The sequence below is a fragment of the Mustela nigripes genome, chromosome 5 (assembly GCF_022355385.1).
Source record: "Mustela nigripes isolate SB6536 chromosome 5, MUSNIG.SB6536, whole genome shotgun sequence".
NCBI lineage: Eukaryota > Metazoa > Chordata > Mammalia > Carnivora > Mustelidae > Mustela > Mustela nigripes.
In genome coordinates this window covers 43,898,107-43,919,572 of record NC_081561.1, presented here as the reverse complement: position 1 = coordinate 43,919,572, position 21,466 = coordinate 43,898,107, and the positions used below count along the sequence as shown (strand labels likewise).

The following is a 21,466-nucleotide window of genomic DNA, read 5'->3' as shown; positions in this document are numbered from 1 at the left end:
AAGTTGAGAGGCAACGTGGGGTGTTTGGGGGGTAGGAAAGGAATAAATGAAATAAGATGGAATCGGGAGGGAGACAAACCATAAGAGACTCTTAATCTCACAAAACAAACTGAGGGTTGCCAGGGGGAGTGGGGTAGGGAGAGGGTGGTTGGGTTATAGACACTGGGGAAGGTATGTGCTATGGTGAGCTGTGAAGTGTGTAAACCTGGCGATTCACAGACCTGTACCCCTGAGGCTAATAATACATTACATGTTAATTAAAAAATTGATTGGCAAAACAACTTTCAGATGGAAAGTTTTTTTGTCTTTCTTTTTGTATTTGGTAGATATTATACATACAAATAACACTTAAAAAAATAAGGCTCAGCACTATAATTCAAAGAATTACTGTGGAGGACTTACCGTACTGTGATAGGGATGAAAACATTTGTGTTAATTCTATAACTAGCAGAAAGAGTCAAGATATTTTGAGAACTTCCACATCCATATTTAACTGTGGGCCGTCCTTCCACGAGAAATAAATGAAGAAAGTGTTGCCCAATATTCTTCTCACTACCTTTAAAAACAAACATTACATAAAATTAGTGATTAGATTTATATTTTATTCAATAATAATTATTCTTTCAACAAACACAATCTTTGCCCTTAAGGAGTAATGATTTGGTGAGATGGTAGGTGTGTTATTAAATTATTCAATATAATAATACTACATTAGAATTATATACAATATTTACAATATATTGTATGCAATATATACAATATAATAATATTATGTTAGAATTACTTTCCACAGGAATTAAAAGCACTGACTTGACATGAGATTAACTTTCTGACTCTGTTTCTTAATAGCAAGATGCTATTATTCTGAGCCTCAATTTCCTCATACATTATAAAGGGATAAGGAGGGCAAGTAATTACTAGAACTACTATGATAATTAAATAATAAATGAAAAGTGTCTGGCACCTGTTGAGTATTACATAACTTGGTTTATTATTACTGTTAATTATCTGTATTTTAAATTTAATGTGTATTTCATAAAAATTTAAATGATAAAGAAATATATAAAGAAAAGAAGAAACACTCCCCTTCCTCCAGCTGATTCTTTTCCCACCTTGAGGTATTCTTTTCCACCGTATATCCGTACACATATGAATATTTATATAGCCCTAGTTTTCTTTTTTAAAATGAAATAAAGAGCTAAGTAGATTTATTTACCTTTCTCTTCATTTAGTAATAAACTTTAGGCACCTGTCTTGTCTTCATTTTTAATTGACGTATAACTCACATAAAAATCACACAAATATTAAACATATAGCTCAGAAGAACATTATCTCAAAAGAACATTATCTGTATTATCAAAAGTCTTATCACTCACTCTTTTCTTTCCTCTTCCCAAAGTAATCACCATCCTGATGCTTAACAGGTAGGATAAATTTTGCCTAATCTAAACTTCGAATTATTGGGATCATACTGCATACTGTATATATTCTGTTGTGCCTACTTACTTTTGCTCAGTGTTATGTTTGAGAGATAGCACCTATGCTAAAACTCATTCATTTTTATTGCTTTATAGTATTCAATTGAATAATTACAATCCAGTTATTCTTTCTTCCATAGATGAACATCCTCCTACCATCCCAGTTTTTGGATATTATGAATAATGTTGCTAATGATAATCTTGTATGTGTCTTTTGTGCTGAACGAAGCATATGCATTTCTGTTGTGTATATAACCAAGAGCTGAATTGTTGATTCCAAAATAATTTTGATTTAATTCCTTACCAGCAGTAAGAGTTCCAGATGATCCAGTCTCACCACCCTTGTTATGGTTGCCTTGCAGATTTTAACTACTCTGTGTTTATTTTGTTGTAGCTTCAATTTTTATTTTTCCTCATAATAGGGAAGTTGAGCATATTGTCATGTTTAGTGGCTATTTTGATATCTTCTTTTGTGAAATCTCAGTTTGTACTTCTTACATTTCTATTTGGTTGTTTGCTTTCTCTTGAGTGATTAGAGTTATATCTATGTATATATTTAATATTTAGATCTATATTCATATATATGTGTGTTTAGCATGTAAGCTCTTTGTTAACCATGTTTACTGAAGATACTCCAGTTCTGTGGACTGTCTTGCCAATTGCTTAAGTTGAGTTTTGTTGAGCCTATGGTCTTAATTTTAGCATAGGTCTTTTTATTGTTTTCTTTATGGTTGTAATTAGTGACTTTTATGTAACCTTTAGGATATCTTTGCATTCTTTAAAAACATAAAGTTATTTTCTTACATTATCTTTTGTAAGCTTCATTTAACATCTGTATGGTCTCTAGAATTGATTTTTGTACATAATATGAAGCAGGAGCTTGTGGTAGGTTGGATAATAGCCAGCAAAGATAGTCATGTCCTAATTGTTGGAACCCGTGAATGTTAATCTTATTTGGCAAAAGACACTTTGTAGGTATGATTAAAGATTTTGAGATGAGATTACCCTGGATTATCTGGTTGGGTCAAGAATTAGTCAGGGGTCAATTTTCATTTTTTCCTCTTTTAGTTTCCAATTGATCCAAAATCATCAAAGCAAATAATTCTTGTTATGTATTTACTGAATTCTCAGATATTTGTGAAATATATATTTTTAGTATTTTTGAGTATCTATTACCTACTTTTTTCTTTTATTTATGCTTGTGAGTATAATTTTAGACAAATTGTTTTAATAATAATAAAAAAAACCCTTTAAAAGTATACTAAACCAAACTGAAATTACAACCCTTGAAAATGGTCATCATTAGGAACACCTGGGTGGCTCAGTCAAGCCACTGACTCTTGATTTAGGCTTTGGGTCATGATCTCAGAGACATGAGATTGAGCTCTGCATGGGGCTCCATGCTAGGCCTGGAGCTTGCTTAAGATTCTCTCTCCCTCTCCCTTGGTACTCCTGTCCTCCACTGGCCCACTTTCTTAAAAAAAAGACAAAAAAAAAAAAATTGGCCAGCATTAGTATTTGGTGAATACCACTATAGATATAAAGGTTGATAAATGGACAGATATTTAGAGAGGGAATTTTTCCTTAGAGCAAAATCATATTGTTCATGTATTTTAATCTAAGAACTCTTTAATAAGTTTAAAATCTATTGAGTAACCCCAAAGAGCTTTTGTTAACATGGTTTGCAACTTTCTTTCTTCCTTTATTTAGGGAGCAAGCAGGGGGAGAGGGGCAGAGGGAGAGAGAGAATATTAAGGAGGCTTCATGCACAGTGCATAGGCTTATGCAGGGCTCCATCTCACAACTGTGAGATCAAGACATGAATTGAAATCACGAGTCAGATGACACTTAACCAATTGAGCCACCCAGGCACTCTGGTTTGCCTCTTTTAATACTGGATTAGAATTTAAAACTGAAAAATAATATTTAAAACAGAAGTTGTTCAATTATTTATTGGTTAGCTTATTTGAAAATAACAATAATAAAATCCCTTACATATTAACCTGCATAGCACAGATTGTGAAAAGTAATTATATTTTCTAAACAAAAATAAAATAGAGGAGGATTATTCTATACTTTTACAATAATCTTCAATTTAAGCTTAATAAAAGTTATTAAATCCTCATATCTTCTTCTATATTCAATCTATTGTGAACTGTTGATTTGGTTGAAGTACATGAACTCTGGTGTCACAGAGAATGTGACTAGAAAAGGGTAATGATTTTTACACATACAAAGATTGGACAAGTGGTAGTTCCTTAAAGTATAACTGAAATACGGAATCTGGAACTATAGTAATAGTCTTTACATCCTGTTACATTAAAACTGTTACATTAAAATTCCATTGGTCTTTCTTATATTTTAAATTAATATTGCACCCTTGCATGATTTTGTAACACCTTTCATTAGTTATTTGAAAAATGCGGATTCACTGGGTTATGGAGAGCTTTCAAAAAATATATAAAAAAAATGAAAAATAAAAAAAATCACATGAATTACTATTACAATTGAAATCAGAAAGTATGGTGAAGCTTTGAAGTTCACTGTGAAGAATCTAAGTTTTCCCATATTCTAATTTTTACTAGAAAGCTTTACTTTCATCATTGGGAATGATTGGGAATCAAAGACGATCAGCTGCTTTCTTCAAAATGACAGGCTTACTTTGTTAGTTTTTGAGAAAATGGCTGCAAAATACTCAAGTCTGAATAACTACAGATTATCCTTTAGTCATTTTTCAAGTCATGTTTCACAATGGCTACTTCAACTAGCAACTTAAAAAAATTGCACAAGCACTTTTCCTCAAGGCAGCTATTCTATATTGGCATGCAGCTGACTTGCTTTATGTATACCTCTCCTTAAGCACAGCACTTTACAAAGTTACATAGACAAGGATTGAGAATTTTAAAAATTAATTAATTTTACTGCAGAATTAGGACATTTTACGCATGTGTTCATTTTCACTTTGAGTGCATAGTGGAGTAGAATAAAATGACAGAGTATAATTTGGGGCTCATGCCATGACATTAGGTGCCAGAAATGTTATCTCCTGTGACTTTGTACTTGGAGTGCAAATGTCAGTCAAAAATTTTGAAAAAGGCCCATGTCTTAGTTTTATTAGAAAAATAACTTCGATGGAGAGGAAGAGTGAGTTGGGGGAAATCGGAAAGGGAGACAAACCATGAGAGACTATGGACTCTGAGAAAGAGATGGAGGGTTTTGGAGGGGGTTGGGTGAGCCTGGTGGTGGGTATTAAGGAGGGCACGTATTGTATAGAGCACTGGGTGTGGTGCATAAGCAATGAATTTGGGAATACTGAAAAATAAAATAAAATAAAATAAAATAAAAAGGCAAAAAAATTTTTGAAAAAAATGTTGATGTTATGGACACCTGAAAGGGTCTTGGAGATACTCAGGCATCTAGATAAACTTGAAATATTCCATAGTAGAGCTCACATCAATTTGGAAAAAAAAAGAAAGAAAGAAAGAAAGAAAGATAAAGAAACCAAAGTGAAACTATAGGTATCTCTGAACCACAGATAAATGTTTCTTTAACATCTCAGTAAAAATGTCAGGAAACCTAAGTTACTTCTCCCCCCCATAACTCCGGCTCTACAAGCAACACTTAGGTTTGGAAGAATGGTTCAAAGAAAGGTATTAGGAGAAATTGTGAAAGAATATGAAATAGGAAAAAAAAATCTAGCTTACCCATTGAGGTTCTATTCACCTTTCTTTATCTTTGAGCTATTTTGCAACTCTGTACGCTGGTGAAAACTAATAAGAATTCAAATTATTCTTATCTCTAGCAATGCAAACAAACTGTGTCTGATGAAATGCAATTGATTATTACCCTGCAGGTAGACTTGCTTCCCATCTATTTGGAAATGTGCTTCAAAATTCCTTAATCTTATATACATATGTCTCTCTTCCTTGACTTCTCCCTTGAATTGGTTGTAGTATCTTACCAGTTCCCTCACTAATAATTAATAGGTTAAATAAAATTTTGGCATGTGTTCATTTATATATCTTTTTGAAAATTATCCTTTAATTAAGGGAAATAGGATAATATTAGTTTTTGAAGTCACGAGGTATATCAGGAGAAATGAGTTATAGCAAATAAAACCAGAATCAACTTCAAGGAGAAAAAACTACATAGAACACAGTGTAAAGGGGGTTCCCTGGTGTTAAGCAACACAGCAGTTTGGGACTGGACAGAGATGTTCCACATTTATGGATGACAAGTTTGGGAAGGAAGTCAGGAAAGGATTCAAAATACAACTGAAAACCAGAAAGGAGATCAAAAATATTAGGTAAAAATCTAAGGAATAATAGATATCCTATGAGTTTTTTATGTTCTAGAACTTATTAAGAATATACATTCAGTAAAAGAAACACAAAGTACAAGTAGCAAAGGGCATAATGAAGGTGGTTGAAAATCACTCTTTTGAGATCCATCTAAATGTCCCTTTTTTTAAAAATTTTTTTATTTTTTATAAACATATATTTGGCTATACAATATGCCAAATTAGTCCAATATGCCAAATTAGCCTGGCAGAGGACGATGCAACTTTACCTCTTCTGCCTTTCCTGAAATCCATTAGCAGTTTTTGGGTTTCTGTTCCTTAGTGTTTTCCCTTATTTTTCCCATGACTTCCTACTCAATTTTTTCGGCTGCTATTCCCTGAATTCGAGAGTGTAATTAAGAATTTAGTATTATCTTTGACTCCTCTTTTCACTAAGGGGAGGAAGCTGGAGCCATGAGAGCGCATTTAGAAACACCACACTCTGTACCAGCATCTTGTGTTTTCTCTCTTTGGATATATAAAAAGCTTTATCATAAAATGGCGTAAGACTTTTTCTTGAATTGCTGGCTTGTTCTCCACCCCCACCCTTTGGGGAGAGGGGAGAGTGGTACATTTTGTTATGCACTAAGGGATAGTCTAGTATCCTCTTCCCGTCCCTATTTTTACTCAGGAGTTTCTATTACTTAATATTTCTAAAATATATTATCATTTTAGACTCACTTTTGAGATTAAACTTAAAAATACAATACACAGAGTAGAGTAGAAGAGAGCTGAACATTTAGGTCAAGCTGTTGTGCCATATGTACAAGGTCTGTTTTCAAAACTACAAAAGCTGCATTTCAAAGATTGATTATATGCATTAAACAAGATATATATAGTACAATACACAAATGAGTTATTTTTAAACGAAGCTCAGTCACTAAAATCAAGGACAGGGATGAACAGTCTTCTCCAAGTACACCAATGTCCCATTATGAACCAGAGCTACCCTGTGATACAGTACACAACAAGGCCGCTTTAATAAGGGGAATGGGAATGAAAATAAAAATAAACAATTAAGCTTAGTTCTCCCTATAGTTTTCTATATATTAACAGTTTTAAACTTACTTGGATTTATTCTATTAATAAGCAATTTCTTATTTTATATAATAATACTTTTAAAAGAATTCTGAGGATTTAGTTGGTAACATGATGGTAGCTGGGGGCAGGCAGGGGAGGGCAGTGGAAGACCTGGGTTACTGATATATTTGTATGATTCAATAGCAAATTATCTACTTCAGGGAATATAGGACACATTATTTGATAACTGACTTTTTCACTTTTGAATCAACCGACTGTGTATCTTAAACCTATATTCTGTGCTTAGAGAAAAGCTATGAATAAACACTCTGGAAGAATTGTTTGGTTCTCACAAATAGTACTGTTCTACTTTCCTATATAGGGAAACCCCCACTTTTCTACTGTTGTTTTTCTCTCCTGTGAGTCTCCTTCACCCCACACAAACATTTCACTTCTGGTTGCCAAATGTGTGGAGGTTTTCCCCATACCATGCAATGCTCTCTGACACTAGCTGGGTGTCCTACAATTTAATTCAGCTTGGACACTAACTACTTGGAGTGTCGGACCAGACAGGTTAAGTTCCTCTATCCCAGGGTTGCCTGGGTATCTCAGATGTTTAGGCATCTGCTTTCAGTCGGGTCATGATCCCAGGATCCTGGGATTGAGTCCCATATTGGGCTCCCTGCTCAGCCAGGAACCGCCTCTCCCTCTGCCTGATGCTCCCTCTGCTTATGCTCTCTCTGTCAAATAAGTAAATAAAAATTAAAAAAAAAGAAAGAAAGAAAGAGAGAAAGAAAGAAAAGAAAAAAGAAAATCCTCTATCCCATAAGACTGCTGGCCCTCTCCCCCACAACACATGCTTCAGACACCAGCTTCAAACACCAGTGCTTCTGACCAACTGGCTACAGATCAGAGGTTCCAAGGAACCCCTCCTTGGGTTGGATTAATTTGCTAGAGTTATTCACAGAACTCAGGGAAGCCCATTTGCCAGTTTATTAAAGGATATGATAAAGAATACAGATGAATAGTCAGATGAAGAGAAACACAGGGTAAAGTCTGGGGGATTCCAAGCGTAGAAGTTTCTGTCCCTGTGGAGTTGGGGTACATCACCTTCTTGGTGAGGATGTGTTGACCTCCCTGGGAGCTCTCTGAGCCCTGTGCTATTGGGGTTTTGTGGAAGCTTCCTTGTAAGCATGATCAATTATTAACTCCATTTCCATCCCCCTTTCCCTCTCTGGAGGATGGGAGGCTTGGAGTGAAAATTCCAAGCAGCTAGTCATAGCTTGGTCTTTCTGGTGACCAGCCCCCACCACGGAGTCATCCAAGAGCCTGCCTACAGTCCCCTTATTAGAACAGAATGTGATCCTACTGCCTTTATCACTTATGAATTTACCAGGGTTTTAGGAGCCCTATGTAAAGGGACAGGGTCAATGACAAATATTAGAACAAGAAATGCTCCTAGTGTTTTTATCACTTAAGAAATTAAAAGAGGTTTAAGAGTTTTCTGCCAGTAAGTGGGGGCAGACACCAATACATATATATTCTTTTTTTAAAATTTATTTTTTTATTATTTATTTCTTTTAAGTGTAACAGAACTCAATGTTTATGGACCACACCCAGTGCTCCATGCAATACGTGCCCCCTCTGTAATACCCACCACCTGGTTCCCCCACCCTCCCACCCCCTCCCCCTTCAAAACTCTCAGAGGTTTTCAGAGTCCATAGTCTCTCATGGTTCATTTCCCCTTCCAATTTCCCTCAACTCCCTTCTCCTCTCCATCTCCTCATGTCCTCCATGTTATTTGTTATGTTCCACAAATAAGTGAAACCATATGGTAATTGACTCTCTCTGCTTGACTTGTTTCACTCAGCATAATCTCTTCCAGTCCCGTCCATGTTGCTACAAAAGTTGGATATTCGTCCTTTCTGATGGAGGCATAATACTCCATAGTGTATATGGACCACATCTTCCTTATCCATTCATCCGTTGAAGGGCATCTTGGTTCTTTCCACAGTTTGGCGAGTGTGGCCATTGCTGCTATAAACACTGGGGTACAAATGGTGCTTCTTTTCACTACATCTGTATCTTTGGGGTAAATACCCAGCAGTGCAATTGCAGGGTCATAGGGAAGCTCTATTTTTAATTTCTTAAGGAATCTCCACACTGTTCTCCAAAGTGGCTGCACCAGCTTGCATTCCCACCAACAGTGTAAGGGGGTTCCCTTTTCTCCACATCCTCTCCAACACACATTGTTTCCTGTCTTGCTAATTTTGGCCATTCTAACTGGTGTAAGGTGGTATCTCAATGTGGTCTTAATTTGAATTTCCCTGATGGCTAGTGATGATGAACATTTTTTCATGTGTCTGATAGCCATTTGTATATATATATATATATTCTATTATCTGACAAGTACTAAAGACATATTTTTAAACACAATTATAATAAAAAATGGAAAATTAGTGATAATTAGTAAATTCAAATATAAAATTTCCAAAATAGAACTACTAAGAGAAATTTTAAGTCATGGCCACTATTAGATATATATTTTTATATTAAACTTTATGGGTTACCCATATGCCACATTAAATTTAGTTCAGCATGGCTCACTGAACCCAAAGACATCAAACAAATGTGAAAATCTCTCTGTAATATATCACAAATGTGAAAAGCAGTGTCTTTTACCCCATAATATTGAATCTGTGCTGCCTTCGAACAGGACTTGAAAGCCGCGGAGGTCACTGAAAGAAAGTCATTCTGTTGTGTTGCTGAAAAGACGTTTGATGATCCATTAGCAGAGAAGTGTGAACCTACCCTTTTGAAAAGTTCTTTATACTTCTAGGTGGTGTAATAATTTTTTCAATGAATCACTTAAGTCGAGTTTTCCTAAATATTTATCCAGAAAATATTTTGAAACTTTACAGTCTATAATTCCCAAATTTTATTTATACTAATGAAATCACTGATTATATCTCCTGATTTCAGATTTTATATAGAAAATGCTGCTTAGAATAATAAACAGGAATAATTACTTAAAAATTAGTGAACTCTAGTTTCTAGGTATCCTGGCATTTTAGAGAGATAACCCTAAAAATTTTGAATCCAAAATTTGTAAATTATATATAGCCTTTATTTATATATGTTATATAGTATATATGTATATATTTAGTCTTATAAGAAAAGAATAATAATGAAATAATCCAGAGAGAGAGGGAAAGAATGATATCCTACTCAAGTTTTTATAAGTTTGGTTTGCTTGGTTATTACATTGGGTTAGTTATAGATCTAAAAATTTCTAAGCATACATACTTTATCACTTCATTGAAATACTGAAAATAGAGTCATTATGGTACCATTTCCATTAAAAATGGGTATTTTTCTCTGTTTGAACTACTGTAATGAATGTTCCCAAACATCAATGACAGTTTGATTTGAGACCATGTATAAAGAAACATCCAGGAGAGATGCAGGGGTCATCAGTCTGAATTACAAGAAAATTCAACATCACTCCTTCTAGGATCAATAATGATGAATATAGATAATATGTTTATTAAATCAGATACACAGATATTCAAATTTGGAAATTTCCATAAAGTGACATGGATTTCTACCATTTCTCATAGAAAAATCCCTGATACACCACAACTTTACATGGTACTTTGTATTTTTCTTTTTTTAAAAGAGTTATTTATTTATTTGAAAGAGTGAGAGAGAAAGTGGGAGGGGGTGGGAGAGAGAGTCTTAAGCAGACTCTATGCCAAAGTGGGGCTCGATCTTACCACCCTGGGAACATGACCTGAACCGAAACCAAGAGTCAGATGCTTAACCAACTGCACCACCTAGGAAACCCGAGTACTTTGTATTTTTCAGAAACACTTTTATATACATTTTTCAAACCTTGTGAACTTGAAAATAAAAACTGCATCTGTATTATCTGTCACCAACCTAAATACAGAACAGTTAATTGATTTACGCTGTGTTGCACAGTTGACTCACAGCTAACTTGGGCTTGAGTCTACCTTTGGTTACCTACTGACACTTCAGTCAGGACTGCCTGTGACAGCAGTCAGATGATCTCATCATCCCTCGTGCCACCTTCAAGGCATACAATAAAAACTATTCTCTAAGCTTGCATGGAGTTCTCTATTGAGTACATGTTTTTGCTGCAGCTTGAAAAATCCCTTTTCCTGGCTCTCCTTACAGGTCTGCATTTGTAGCCCTAGAAACAAACCCAGTAGTAATCTCAGCGGCAGTGGTTCAGGGTTTGAAGACATCTTGGAGCAACAGTGGCAACATGGGCAGTAACATGTGGTTAGTAGTTAGAGCCTGGAGAACATGGCTGGGGTGACCTTATTGGTCAATGAAGGATGGCAGGTGGAGAAGTTCCAGGAGAACTGATACATTGGGGCAGCTGTCTGGCACATGTAATGAATTATTAACACATGTTTATTACATGCTGTTGCCTAGGCTGCTAATTGTGCTTAATCAGAAAAGAAAATACAACTCAAAATACAACATTCTTAGAGGAAATGAGTCCTCCTCATTTGGATGAAATGGATAAAAATGAAAACCAAAAATTGCATCTACTATTTGCACCATTACTGTCATTCCTGATTCCAAGACTTTTCATAGTCTAAATATTCTTTCCCAGGGTGGATACATCTATCAAATGGTTGCAATATCCATGTCATCAACCATGACAGCTATTGGACGAGAATACAGCATCCTGGTCATATAATTCCCCAGACTCCTTGCCAGGCAAATTATGAGGGAGGAAGAATTAAAACAATTTCTGAAGAAGATACTTAGCACTTACTTCCTGTTGCCATGCACTGGACACAGTTTTAAGCCCATTAAATGTGGTAACCCTCTCCATCCTTACAACAAATTTTTCATATCTTTGGTATTATTAAAAATAATATTATTCCATTTTACAGATATGGAAGCACAGAGATGTTAAGTAACTTGCCCGGATGGCAGAGCCAGGGAGTTGAGCACCATTATCCTTTTTGTAATAACTGGATTATACTGTCCCTGAGATGGGCATGGCAGCAATTTCAATTCTTGAATGGGCTCATTTGTTTGTTTTTGCTCCTACCTCTGTCCACCAGGAGCAAGGTTGCTGGTCCATACCCTGATGTAACTACATTAGAAACAGAGTGTATCTCTGATTTCTTCATAAATTTCAATTTGAGAAAGAGTTTAATTTCTTTTAATACAACTGTTTTCTTTCAAGAGAAGTTTAATAAGTCATATCATTCTATGTCAAGGGTTGGCAAACTATGGCCCATGGACCAAATTCAGCAATTGTTTGGTTTTCTGAGAAAAGGTTTTTGTTTTGTTTTGTTTTGGTTTGCAACACAGCTACATTCATTCACAACCACATAATGTCTATAGCTGCTTTTGTGCTACAGTGGCAGACTTGGACAGTTGTGACAGAACCTGTATGGCCTGTAAAAATATTTACTCCCTAGCCATTACAGAAAAAAAACTGCCAACCCTTGTTCTGTCCCTGGTTGTTAAAGTAAACCAAGGGTTAAATTACCTTTGATTTAAGCTATGTTTTCAGTAAACCCTTGAAATCTACACCATTTTGTTTTTGCTTACTTACTCACAGAATAATTTCCTAAAATAAGGTGTCAATACCTATTAATTTTTCATCATGACCATCCAAGTTGGGTAACCCAAGTTGTAAGGTAACAGAACCTTACAAACAATTCTAAAAAAGCTTACTCTAGGCAAGGCACTGGTGAAAGTACTCAGGAGGTGGGTGGAAGAGAGATGTAAAACACAGTTTCAGATTACGAGGTGTTCCATAGTGAGAGGAGACATAAGCACAGATTTCTAGTGTAATGCATTTACTCAGCCCAGTTCTTAATTTATACGCATTATTATTTATACTATTATAGCACGGTCAGCTTTCTACAGAATTATATACATATCATCTCTCCTCTATATGGTGACTGTGGGTATAGATAATTTCTTGTTCATCTTTGTATACAGCTCACAGTGCCTAGCAGAGTGTGGTGCACTTTCTAGGCACTCAGTTAAAATTTATTGAATTTGACCTCCCTGTCCTTAAAAAAAAAGATACAATGAACAGCAATTTCTGTGTATCTTATAAAGGTAATGTATGAATTTACTATCCTTGCTTTCAACTCCACTCCCTCCCATATCCGTCTGGAGCAATCTCCACTGGGAGCTCTTAAGGAGGGACAAAGATATTTTATAGTGCACATTGTAAAACAGATGAAAACTGAGCACACTTTTTTCTCTAAGAAAAGAAGATGTTTTTTAATACGCTGTAAGGAAATACTATGGGATTTCATTGGCTTTGGCATGGTAAGTATCTAACGAAGATATGGTGTATTCTACTGGGAATCATTTTATGGAGAAAGACGGATGTTATGATTCTTTAGATTTCATTTGTTTTCTTCAGCAATATCAGAAATCTCTTCTTTTGGTCTTCCCTCAATGCACAAAAAAGGAAGCCTTAGTGAGCCTTCTTGTTCTTTCAATTTCTAACTTGGAATAAATACCCAAGATTAGTCCTTCTTTTACTTTCCTTCTTAAACACAAATATTAAGTAATATGAAGATTGCTTCTGAATCTTTTTCTCTCCCTGGAGTTGTTCATGTAATTTGCCCCTGGAACTTGGTCAGATGTCTGCTCCTAATTCTCAAAGATCACATACTTCCAAAGGGCATGCTTATTTCTTTTCAAAGAAGCAGCACAGAATAGATTCAACTGCATAGTAATATATCCCATGACGAAACCTCCCGATTGATAGCACTTGCCGAATGGAGCTCATTTTCTGAAAGTGCACCTAAAGAGTTTTGTGTGGTCTCATCCCTTCTCCCATGACCTATTAGTAGCTCCTTTGAGGGGGTTCCAGAATTCTGAATTGGTTCAGTGGCAGAATCACAAAGCTTTCTTTTCATCTTGACTGCTGTTCTCAGAGCTGTCTCTCCCCCACAGAGAGTTCTTTTTTAAACTATCCTTTCTAAGGATTTTTACTGTAACCCCATAAGGATTCCAGTTTTATCTTTCTTTTGTTCCTTTTCAACATCAATTAGTTGGTGAGGCAAACTGAGAAAAGATAAATCTACAGTTTTGAACTAGGAATATAATTCAAAGCTGACATTGGCTTATCAACCTGATATTTCTCTATCCTTTTCCCTTTAAAACTGGATGATATAAAACACAAGCGTTCAATAAATGTTTGTTGAATGGAATTGAATTTTTACTGAAATGTCTGGGAATGAAATGACAAAACTAAAAAAACAAACAAACAAAAAAAACAAACAAAAATCAACCCCTAATCTCTAAAATGAAACATCTGTTTTAATTTCCTCACTATTCTTAATTGCTCCTACATGTAATATACTGATTTCAAAGGAAAGAAAATTAGCCCTTAAGTCAAGTTGAGGGACACCTTTTAAACTACGGGTGTTTAACTGAATCACAAAAATCTTCGTGTTCATCTGTTGTGAGGCTTTTATGAGGTTGATAAATTCAAAGAGGACTGAAAGCAAGACCCCATGAAACATTCTGCTGAGGTATTCCCAACAGTGTAGGATTAAATTACCACTTTACAAATGAACGAAAAGAATGCTTTACAGATAAAAACATTTTCTACTCTCACAGGCTATGAAACTCCCTTGAGTGAACAGTTTCCATGTATCCAATGCTGGGACAACAATTATGTAAGACAAAGATAGAAACTGATAATCATTACAATGGCACTGTTTCTTTTACTAATAACTTCTAGTTTGATTTATTTCGGTAGGTCATTGGGTGCAAAAGGCAAAAACAACCCTATGGCACTAACATCAGCTTGGGTTTATTGGTTTAAATTAAAGTACCAACTTGGACAGGGTGTACATATGCTTGGCATATATTTTTATGGCGTTCAAAAAGAGCACATTGAATGGAAGTACAGATCTGAGCCAGGAGCATGAGCCAGAGGACGAGAATTCCCAGAGGTTGGCTGCTTCTTTGGCGATGAGCTGTTTTTAGTTGATAAAAACATACTTTCTATGAAGAAACACCTTCTTATTCTTATATAACTTAAAAAATTGCAAAGCCAGAAAAATCACTTTGCTTTGTGACTTTAAATTATTATGTTTGTACCTTTTGTTCTGTGTTTGTTTTGTCTCCTTTCCCTTGCAATGTACAATTACCTCCAAATTTCATGGTCGTCCACCACAACTTAGGTTTTGTATATAAAAATTTTTTTCCCCTTTTTTCTTTTCTCTCTCTCTCTTTAAATATAAATAAATGAGACACTCTAAAGCCATTATTTAAACCTGGGTGTTTACACTACTGGGAAAGAAATAAAAATAGAACTACACTCCTGGTCTAATTCTGACATTAGTTTCTTTCTAAAATATAATATTAACTTTCAGTTCTAATGTTCAAAACTTCTAACTACACTTAGTTTTCCAAAAATGTTTCTTTAAAGCGTTTTACTTATAGCCAAATAATATAAAGGTTTAAATATTTTTTCAAAGTACAGATGATGAATCAGTTTTGCAAAATATTTCAAAGTAGAGGAGAAAAACTTTTCAAAATAATGAGTTGCCCTAGAGTGTATAATCTATTCAAGTACGGAAGACATTATATATCCAATATAGGGAATTGTTAAAACTAGGGTACGTTAAGTTCAAGAGAAATAAAACAATTGTCAGATTTGGAATACAGCATTTAATCTACTTTAGCGATGTTTAGCTATAAAAGTAGAGAATTCTGCAAATTCTGATTATAGGAAGGAATCCTTGTGAGGACATTGCATAATGTAAAGAACCCTGGATATAAAGGCATTTCCTTAAATACTGTTAATATTACTCTTTTTCAAGCCAGCTAGGATAATGCTAAAAGAGTGTTAGGATTATTCCCAATTATCAAATGAATCCCGGCTTTGGAAAACCTTCTTCCAAGTTACCAAGTATTGAATTCAATTCATATTTAGTGATTTATATTACAAAAATATGCTCTCAAACATTTGCAGCATTTATGTTTTACTGCTATAGCCATATGCCATCAAACTCATATGCTTGCTCTATTCTTCGTTGCTGGTTCAGAGCCTGTTTGTAAGTCATGTTCCATTGAATGACTCATAAATTAAAGAAACTTCTAAAGAAAGCTAGAAAGAACTATTTCTTTTTGGTAATGCTTCATGTACAAAGCTAGAAAAGTTTTCCACAATATTTAAATGAATAATTCATTGCTTCAATAGGTTAACATTTCAGAAAGAAACCTGACATATAGGAAGTCAAACATTTAATACTTACTGTAGAGAATAGTTCCATTCAACGTGCTTGTTTTTATAGTCAAGTAGATGGTAACAGTTCTGTTACGTTCCTTCTCTGGCACAAATTTCAACTCATCCAGGGTTGTAAGAAAAGGCAGTTCTATATAGGAATTCCCGTTGAAAGATGGAAATAATAAACCTGCATCTAAAAAAAGCCCCTGCATGTTAGTGTGTTCTGATAGCATCCTATTGCTAATCAACTAGGTAAGGACATGGCATTTATAGTTAGCATTCATTTAAGACAGCACTGATGCTATAAACACTAGTCCCAGTATTAAGAAATTTAGATATGTAAATACATTAAATTTGAAAAGTCATTGTCTCAAATAATCAACCCCGAGTCCAGAGGAAAAGACTCAAAGCAAGGATTTTAATTTTTTGTTCACGGATGGACAACAACAAAAAAAATCTGTGTCCCTGCATATAAGAAATAATGATTTTCATCAGATTCTTAAACTATTCTGATATGAATGGCTATACATCAAATTGTATATTTAAAATCATTAATTTTATTTTATATAATTATACCTCAATAAAAAGTAAAAAAAAAATCTGTGACACAAAAAGATTAGAAAATTGTCACACAGCAAGGTTTTCTATTTAATATTTACTGCTTTCTAATAATATTTAGATAAGGTATTTTATAAGTGGTAGTACTATAATATGTAAATTTTGTAGAATTATTAATCTTCTAAATGATTAATCTCAAAATAATGAGGTATATAAAACTTGAAAATTGTTTATTTTATTGTCATATATTCATATTTACATCAATAGACTTGGTACACTGACAAGTGTAACATGGAATGTGGAAATGCAACTTAATATTCTGTCTCTTTCACAACAGGGGAAATATTCTCTGGCTCTCCATGAAAACTTGGCAGTTCCTATGAGTCCTGCCTTTTTTCTGAGTTACCATTATAATGATTCAGCAGCTAATATCCAGTCTGAGAAATTTATCAACACTTAAATCTTCTTTCAGAGATACGACTTGGCCTACTGTCCTCCATCAGCCAAGACCTATAAGGCATCTGACACTTCTATCTGCCTTGAGGGACAGAAGGAAGCTGATTTCTGTTTTTTCTTGTCTAACCATCTCCCATTCATGTTAGTTGCTGTTTCTGACCCTTTTGGCTTTGAATGTTGAGGAGGCGAGGCGAGTGGAAAGGGGAGAGAAGTACACAGTAAAGGAGAGCTGTAAGAACTGGTGATTGAAGCTGTTACAAGAGGCTCTCGCTCTCTAGGAATAGCAGATGTTTAAAACTCTTTCTCTTGTGCTAGAAATGTCAGCTAAAATACAACACATTCAGTGTAATTTCAATTTCAGATCAACAATAATTTTTTAGTGTAAGTGTGTACCAAGCATTTCATGATATATACTAGAACAATTATTTATTTGGAATTTGAAATTCAAATTTAACTGAGTGTCTTATATTTTTAGTTCTTAAATCTGGCAACCCTCTGACTCACAATCATTTCTACATTCTTTAGAAATCCTTTGCCAATTACAACTCCTAGGATTTGTGCAATGGCCTGCCTTTGGCTTGTCACTTCTAACTTGGTCCCATATTGATTTTTCACTGTAGCACAGACTCCTGCTGTTGACAACCACTTGCCTGTGTCAAAGTAAAAGCTGCATTGGACAAAGTTAACCAGACAAAGACTTTATTGAGGGCTACTGCAATAAAGGAGAGAGGCCAGAATTCAGTCTTTGCTTAACAAAACAAAGAGTGTAATGAAAAGTGAAAAGAAGAATCGCAGAATTTTTAAGAGCTGAGGTGGGGACCACAAACTACCTGTGTTTGCTAATTGGCCTTACCCCCTAAAAACACAAGGTTTTTCATATCTTCATCACAGAAGGTAGTTTACAACTTGGAGCAAAGGCACCCTTGAAGTTTGGTTCCTACTCTCCCACAAAACTGGGAGATAGGGCCACTATCATTTTTGATGCTAACATGGTGAAGAGATGGTTCTAGGTTGTAAAGAAAGATATTCCTGTGTTGTAAAACTAAGATTTACATCCCAGAGGAGGCAAAGAAAGAATTTACAAGTGTAAGTTTTCTAAAGTAAATGCTCTAAGAAAGGTGAGGTCTGGGGCCTAAAGTCAGGAAGAGCCTGTCTAAAATTTAGTCAAACTGAGGGGAATGTTAAGGCTGCCTTGGTCACCTGACTAGAAAAACCACTTGGGTAAAACAGAAAAATGACTCTAGACCAAATTTTTTTCCTAAAGGGGTCTACATCTAGTCCCTGGAAAACATTCCTGTATTTCCTGCCCTACTTTCAGCGAGGGTATAGATTGTTTTTAGTCTTCTCTCTCTGCCTCTGCCTACACACAAACACACACACACAAGCTACTTTGACTTTGCTTTTGCTTTGCTTGTGTGTGTGTGTGTATATATATGAGAAAAAATATATATGCCAATCAAGTTTTTAATATATATTATAGGGAGAAAAACCATATTCCAATCAAGTTAAAATGCAACGTAGCTAGCTCCATACTGGAGAAGTTTGAATGAGAAATGTGGATGCAGCTGGTGTAGAGAAAAATGACTTAGACTACAAAGAGATGGATTTTTAAATTAATAGAATCTTTAGCATATAACTTGGCAACTGCTTGGATAGTGCATGTCTGTTAGTTATTCCATAATATGGTTTTAGACACTATTTCTTTATATTACTTTTACCTGTCCTACTGGAAGTCACTAAAGTGTTCTGTTCACTAATTCAGTAAATATTTATTGAGTAAATACTACATGCCTGGTACTAGTCAAGGAATACAGTAGTGAGCAAAATAAAGACCTCATCCTCATAAAGCTTAGATTTTAGCTTTATGCAAGGAAACCTCAAGCTAGAAGTTGGTAGAGTTTATTCTTCTGATGTGGTAAATCGGGGGGGGGGGTTGTTCCTTGACCATCTTTTCTGACATTTCTGTCACCAAGGAGCACTGAGCCTCATGTGAAATGTTAAGACTAGATAAAAGGGAGGGTCTGAGAAAACCTACCTCATCTACCATTTTATACTATTCATTCCCTGATGGAAAGCTCTGTGTTTGAGTCATCTTTGTATCACCCTATGGCCTGACTAGTTTTGCACAGTATAGGCAAATACATTCTTAGACAAATACAGATAAAATGATCATTTGTGGCAGTTTAAAAAAAAAGAAACAGAAAAAAATTCTCATTATTAAGATGGGATAAGAAAGACTACAGAGATGGGGCTTCTGGCATTTATTTATTTATTTATTTAGTTAGTTTTGGTGGTTTGATAAATACAGAAAAAAAATTCTGGAAGAAAACAGACTTTATATAAAAGTTCACATATGAATTGAATTATGTGGATCCATAATCAGGTTTTCTTATTCTGAGAAGTAGTGAACTCACCAACACCAACAAAAAATATAATTCAATTTGCTTAAAAAAAATGACTTCCATATTACTTTGCAGGAGCATATTTATTGTATAATTCAGGCACACCTGCCTATTTCCCAGCTCACACATTTGAATCTTTTTTCAGAGCTGACAGGTTTCACTAAAGTTATGAGAGGAAACAAAAATTATAAACAATAAACATTTGCTATCGAATTGCTTTCTAACTGTATTAATTTTCATTATCTATCATTATCATCATGTTTAATGGCTATGTTTGAAAACAGAACTGCCCTGAATGGGGAAAACAAGACTAATTGGGGTTAGGTAGAGTGTTTTCCTGTTGCTTCCAAAGCCTCTTCAAGCAATCCTTTTTGAACATACTCCAAGTTTATTTTTCTTCCAATTACAAATGAAAAAAAGCCAGGGTCTTTATACAAAAATATGTATGAAACATCTTACAAAATATGGCAGACAGTGGTTAATTGGTGACTTCTGATTGTAACACAGACATCTGCAATGTTTAACTGTCTGAAAAGATCATATAGGGTAATCTATGTAATTATATTAACTTTTATATGGTTAACAAAATTTAAAATCAGTCTGACTCATGGGAAAACCAATAAATTAACTGAAAAGGAGGACCTCTTAAATCTGTAAGTTATATTTAAAAAATAAAACTGAAACTGTAAAAGGGAGGTATAAGAACCTAGAGTCCTGAACATCTCATGTTAAAAATGTGGATGAATTTAATATTTTTTTATCAAAAATTTTGGTAAAAAATACCAAATATATTTCTGTGGTATGAATCATGACCACAGTCAATTAATAACAATAACACATTTTTTCTTCTGAAGTTTTTATGAATTTCAGAATTTTCTGAAATGTCTGAAATTTTATCCTGAAATTTCTCCTGAAATTTTATTCAGGAGAGCACCATGGAGTTCTTCATGATAAAGAAAACACAGAAGAGATTAATATCTTTACCCTGAATATAATACAGCATCTGAGCAGCATCAATGTTATTCATTCTGAATGGAATGGAACACCTTTGTCTGCAATATGAGTTTTAATCCCTTTAGCCTTGTATAAAAGTCTTCTATGATCTAACACCAGAAACTGACATACTAACATTCAAGTAAAGCTACAAATGTGATGAGTCACAAATAACCCATATATAACTTTACTGTAATTCCTGGTACTAAAAGAAACATAACATTGCCTGCTAGTCTTCCCTTATAATAGAAATAGACTGTTCTACTCAACAGAAATTAAAAAATACTATCTGAATGTTTTTGTTGAGTCTTTTATTATGTTCCCGAGAAAGAGCATCATATAAATCCTATCACTAAGTTTATAAAGTGAATACTGATGCAATGCAATTTTAATAAATATTTTGTTTTTAATTTAGAAATAATTACTTATTTTATGATTCTAATTTTATTAAATTCTGTGATTAAGAGGAGTATCACCAGTTAATAAGTCCATAATTCTCTCTTCCTAAAGGATTAATTACTAAAAAATAATAGGGGAGAGGAGTTACAATGGCAGAGGAGTAGGGGACTCTAATATTCTCTGGTCCCTGGAATAAAGCTAGATAGTTATCAAATTATATTGAACACCTACAAAATCAATTAGAGATTTGTGAAAAGAAATGCTTCAATTCTACAGATAGAAAAGTGAATACTTTTTGGAAGGTAGGGTGTGTAGAGATTTAATCTTGGGGCAGTATATCAGAGGATATGGTGGAGGGAAAGGAGCCTGCTTAAGGAGGCTACTGCAAAGTATTATAAAGTGGAGTGCAAAATCAGAATTTTTAGAAGCCACCTACAGTGGGGTGTGTCCCTGGCTTAAAGGTGCTTGGATGGCAAAGCAGGGCAGAATCCCAGACTGGATAGTGTGGTCTCAGGATCCTCGGGGTCACAAGAAGAACAGGGATGCCTGAGTGTGGCAG

The 21,466-nt window shown here is 34.7% G+C and overlaps 1 protein-coding gene across 1 annotated transcript in view; it reads right to left on the bottom strand.

The window, feature by feature from the left end:
* The window catches only part of EYS (eyes shut homolog), a 1,640,601-nt gene that overhangs the window by 268,920 nt on the left and 1,350,215 nt on the right, over nt 1-21,466 (bottom strand). The window contains 2 exon segments of the mRNA XM_059401541.1: nt 403-552; nt 16,124-16,292. Coding sequence (XP_059257524.1) covers nt 403-552; nt 16,124-16,292 — 319 coding nt within the window.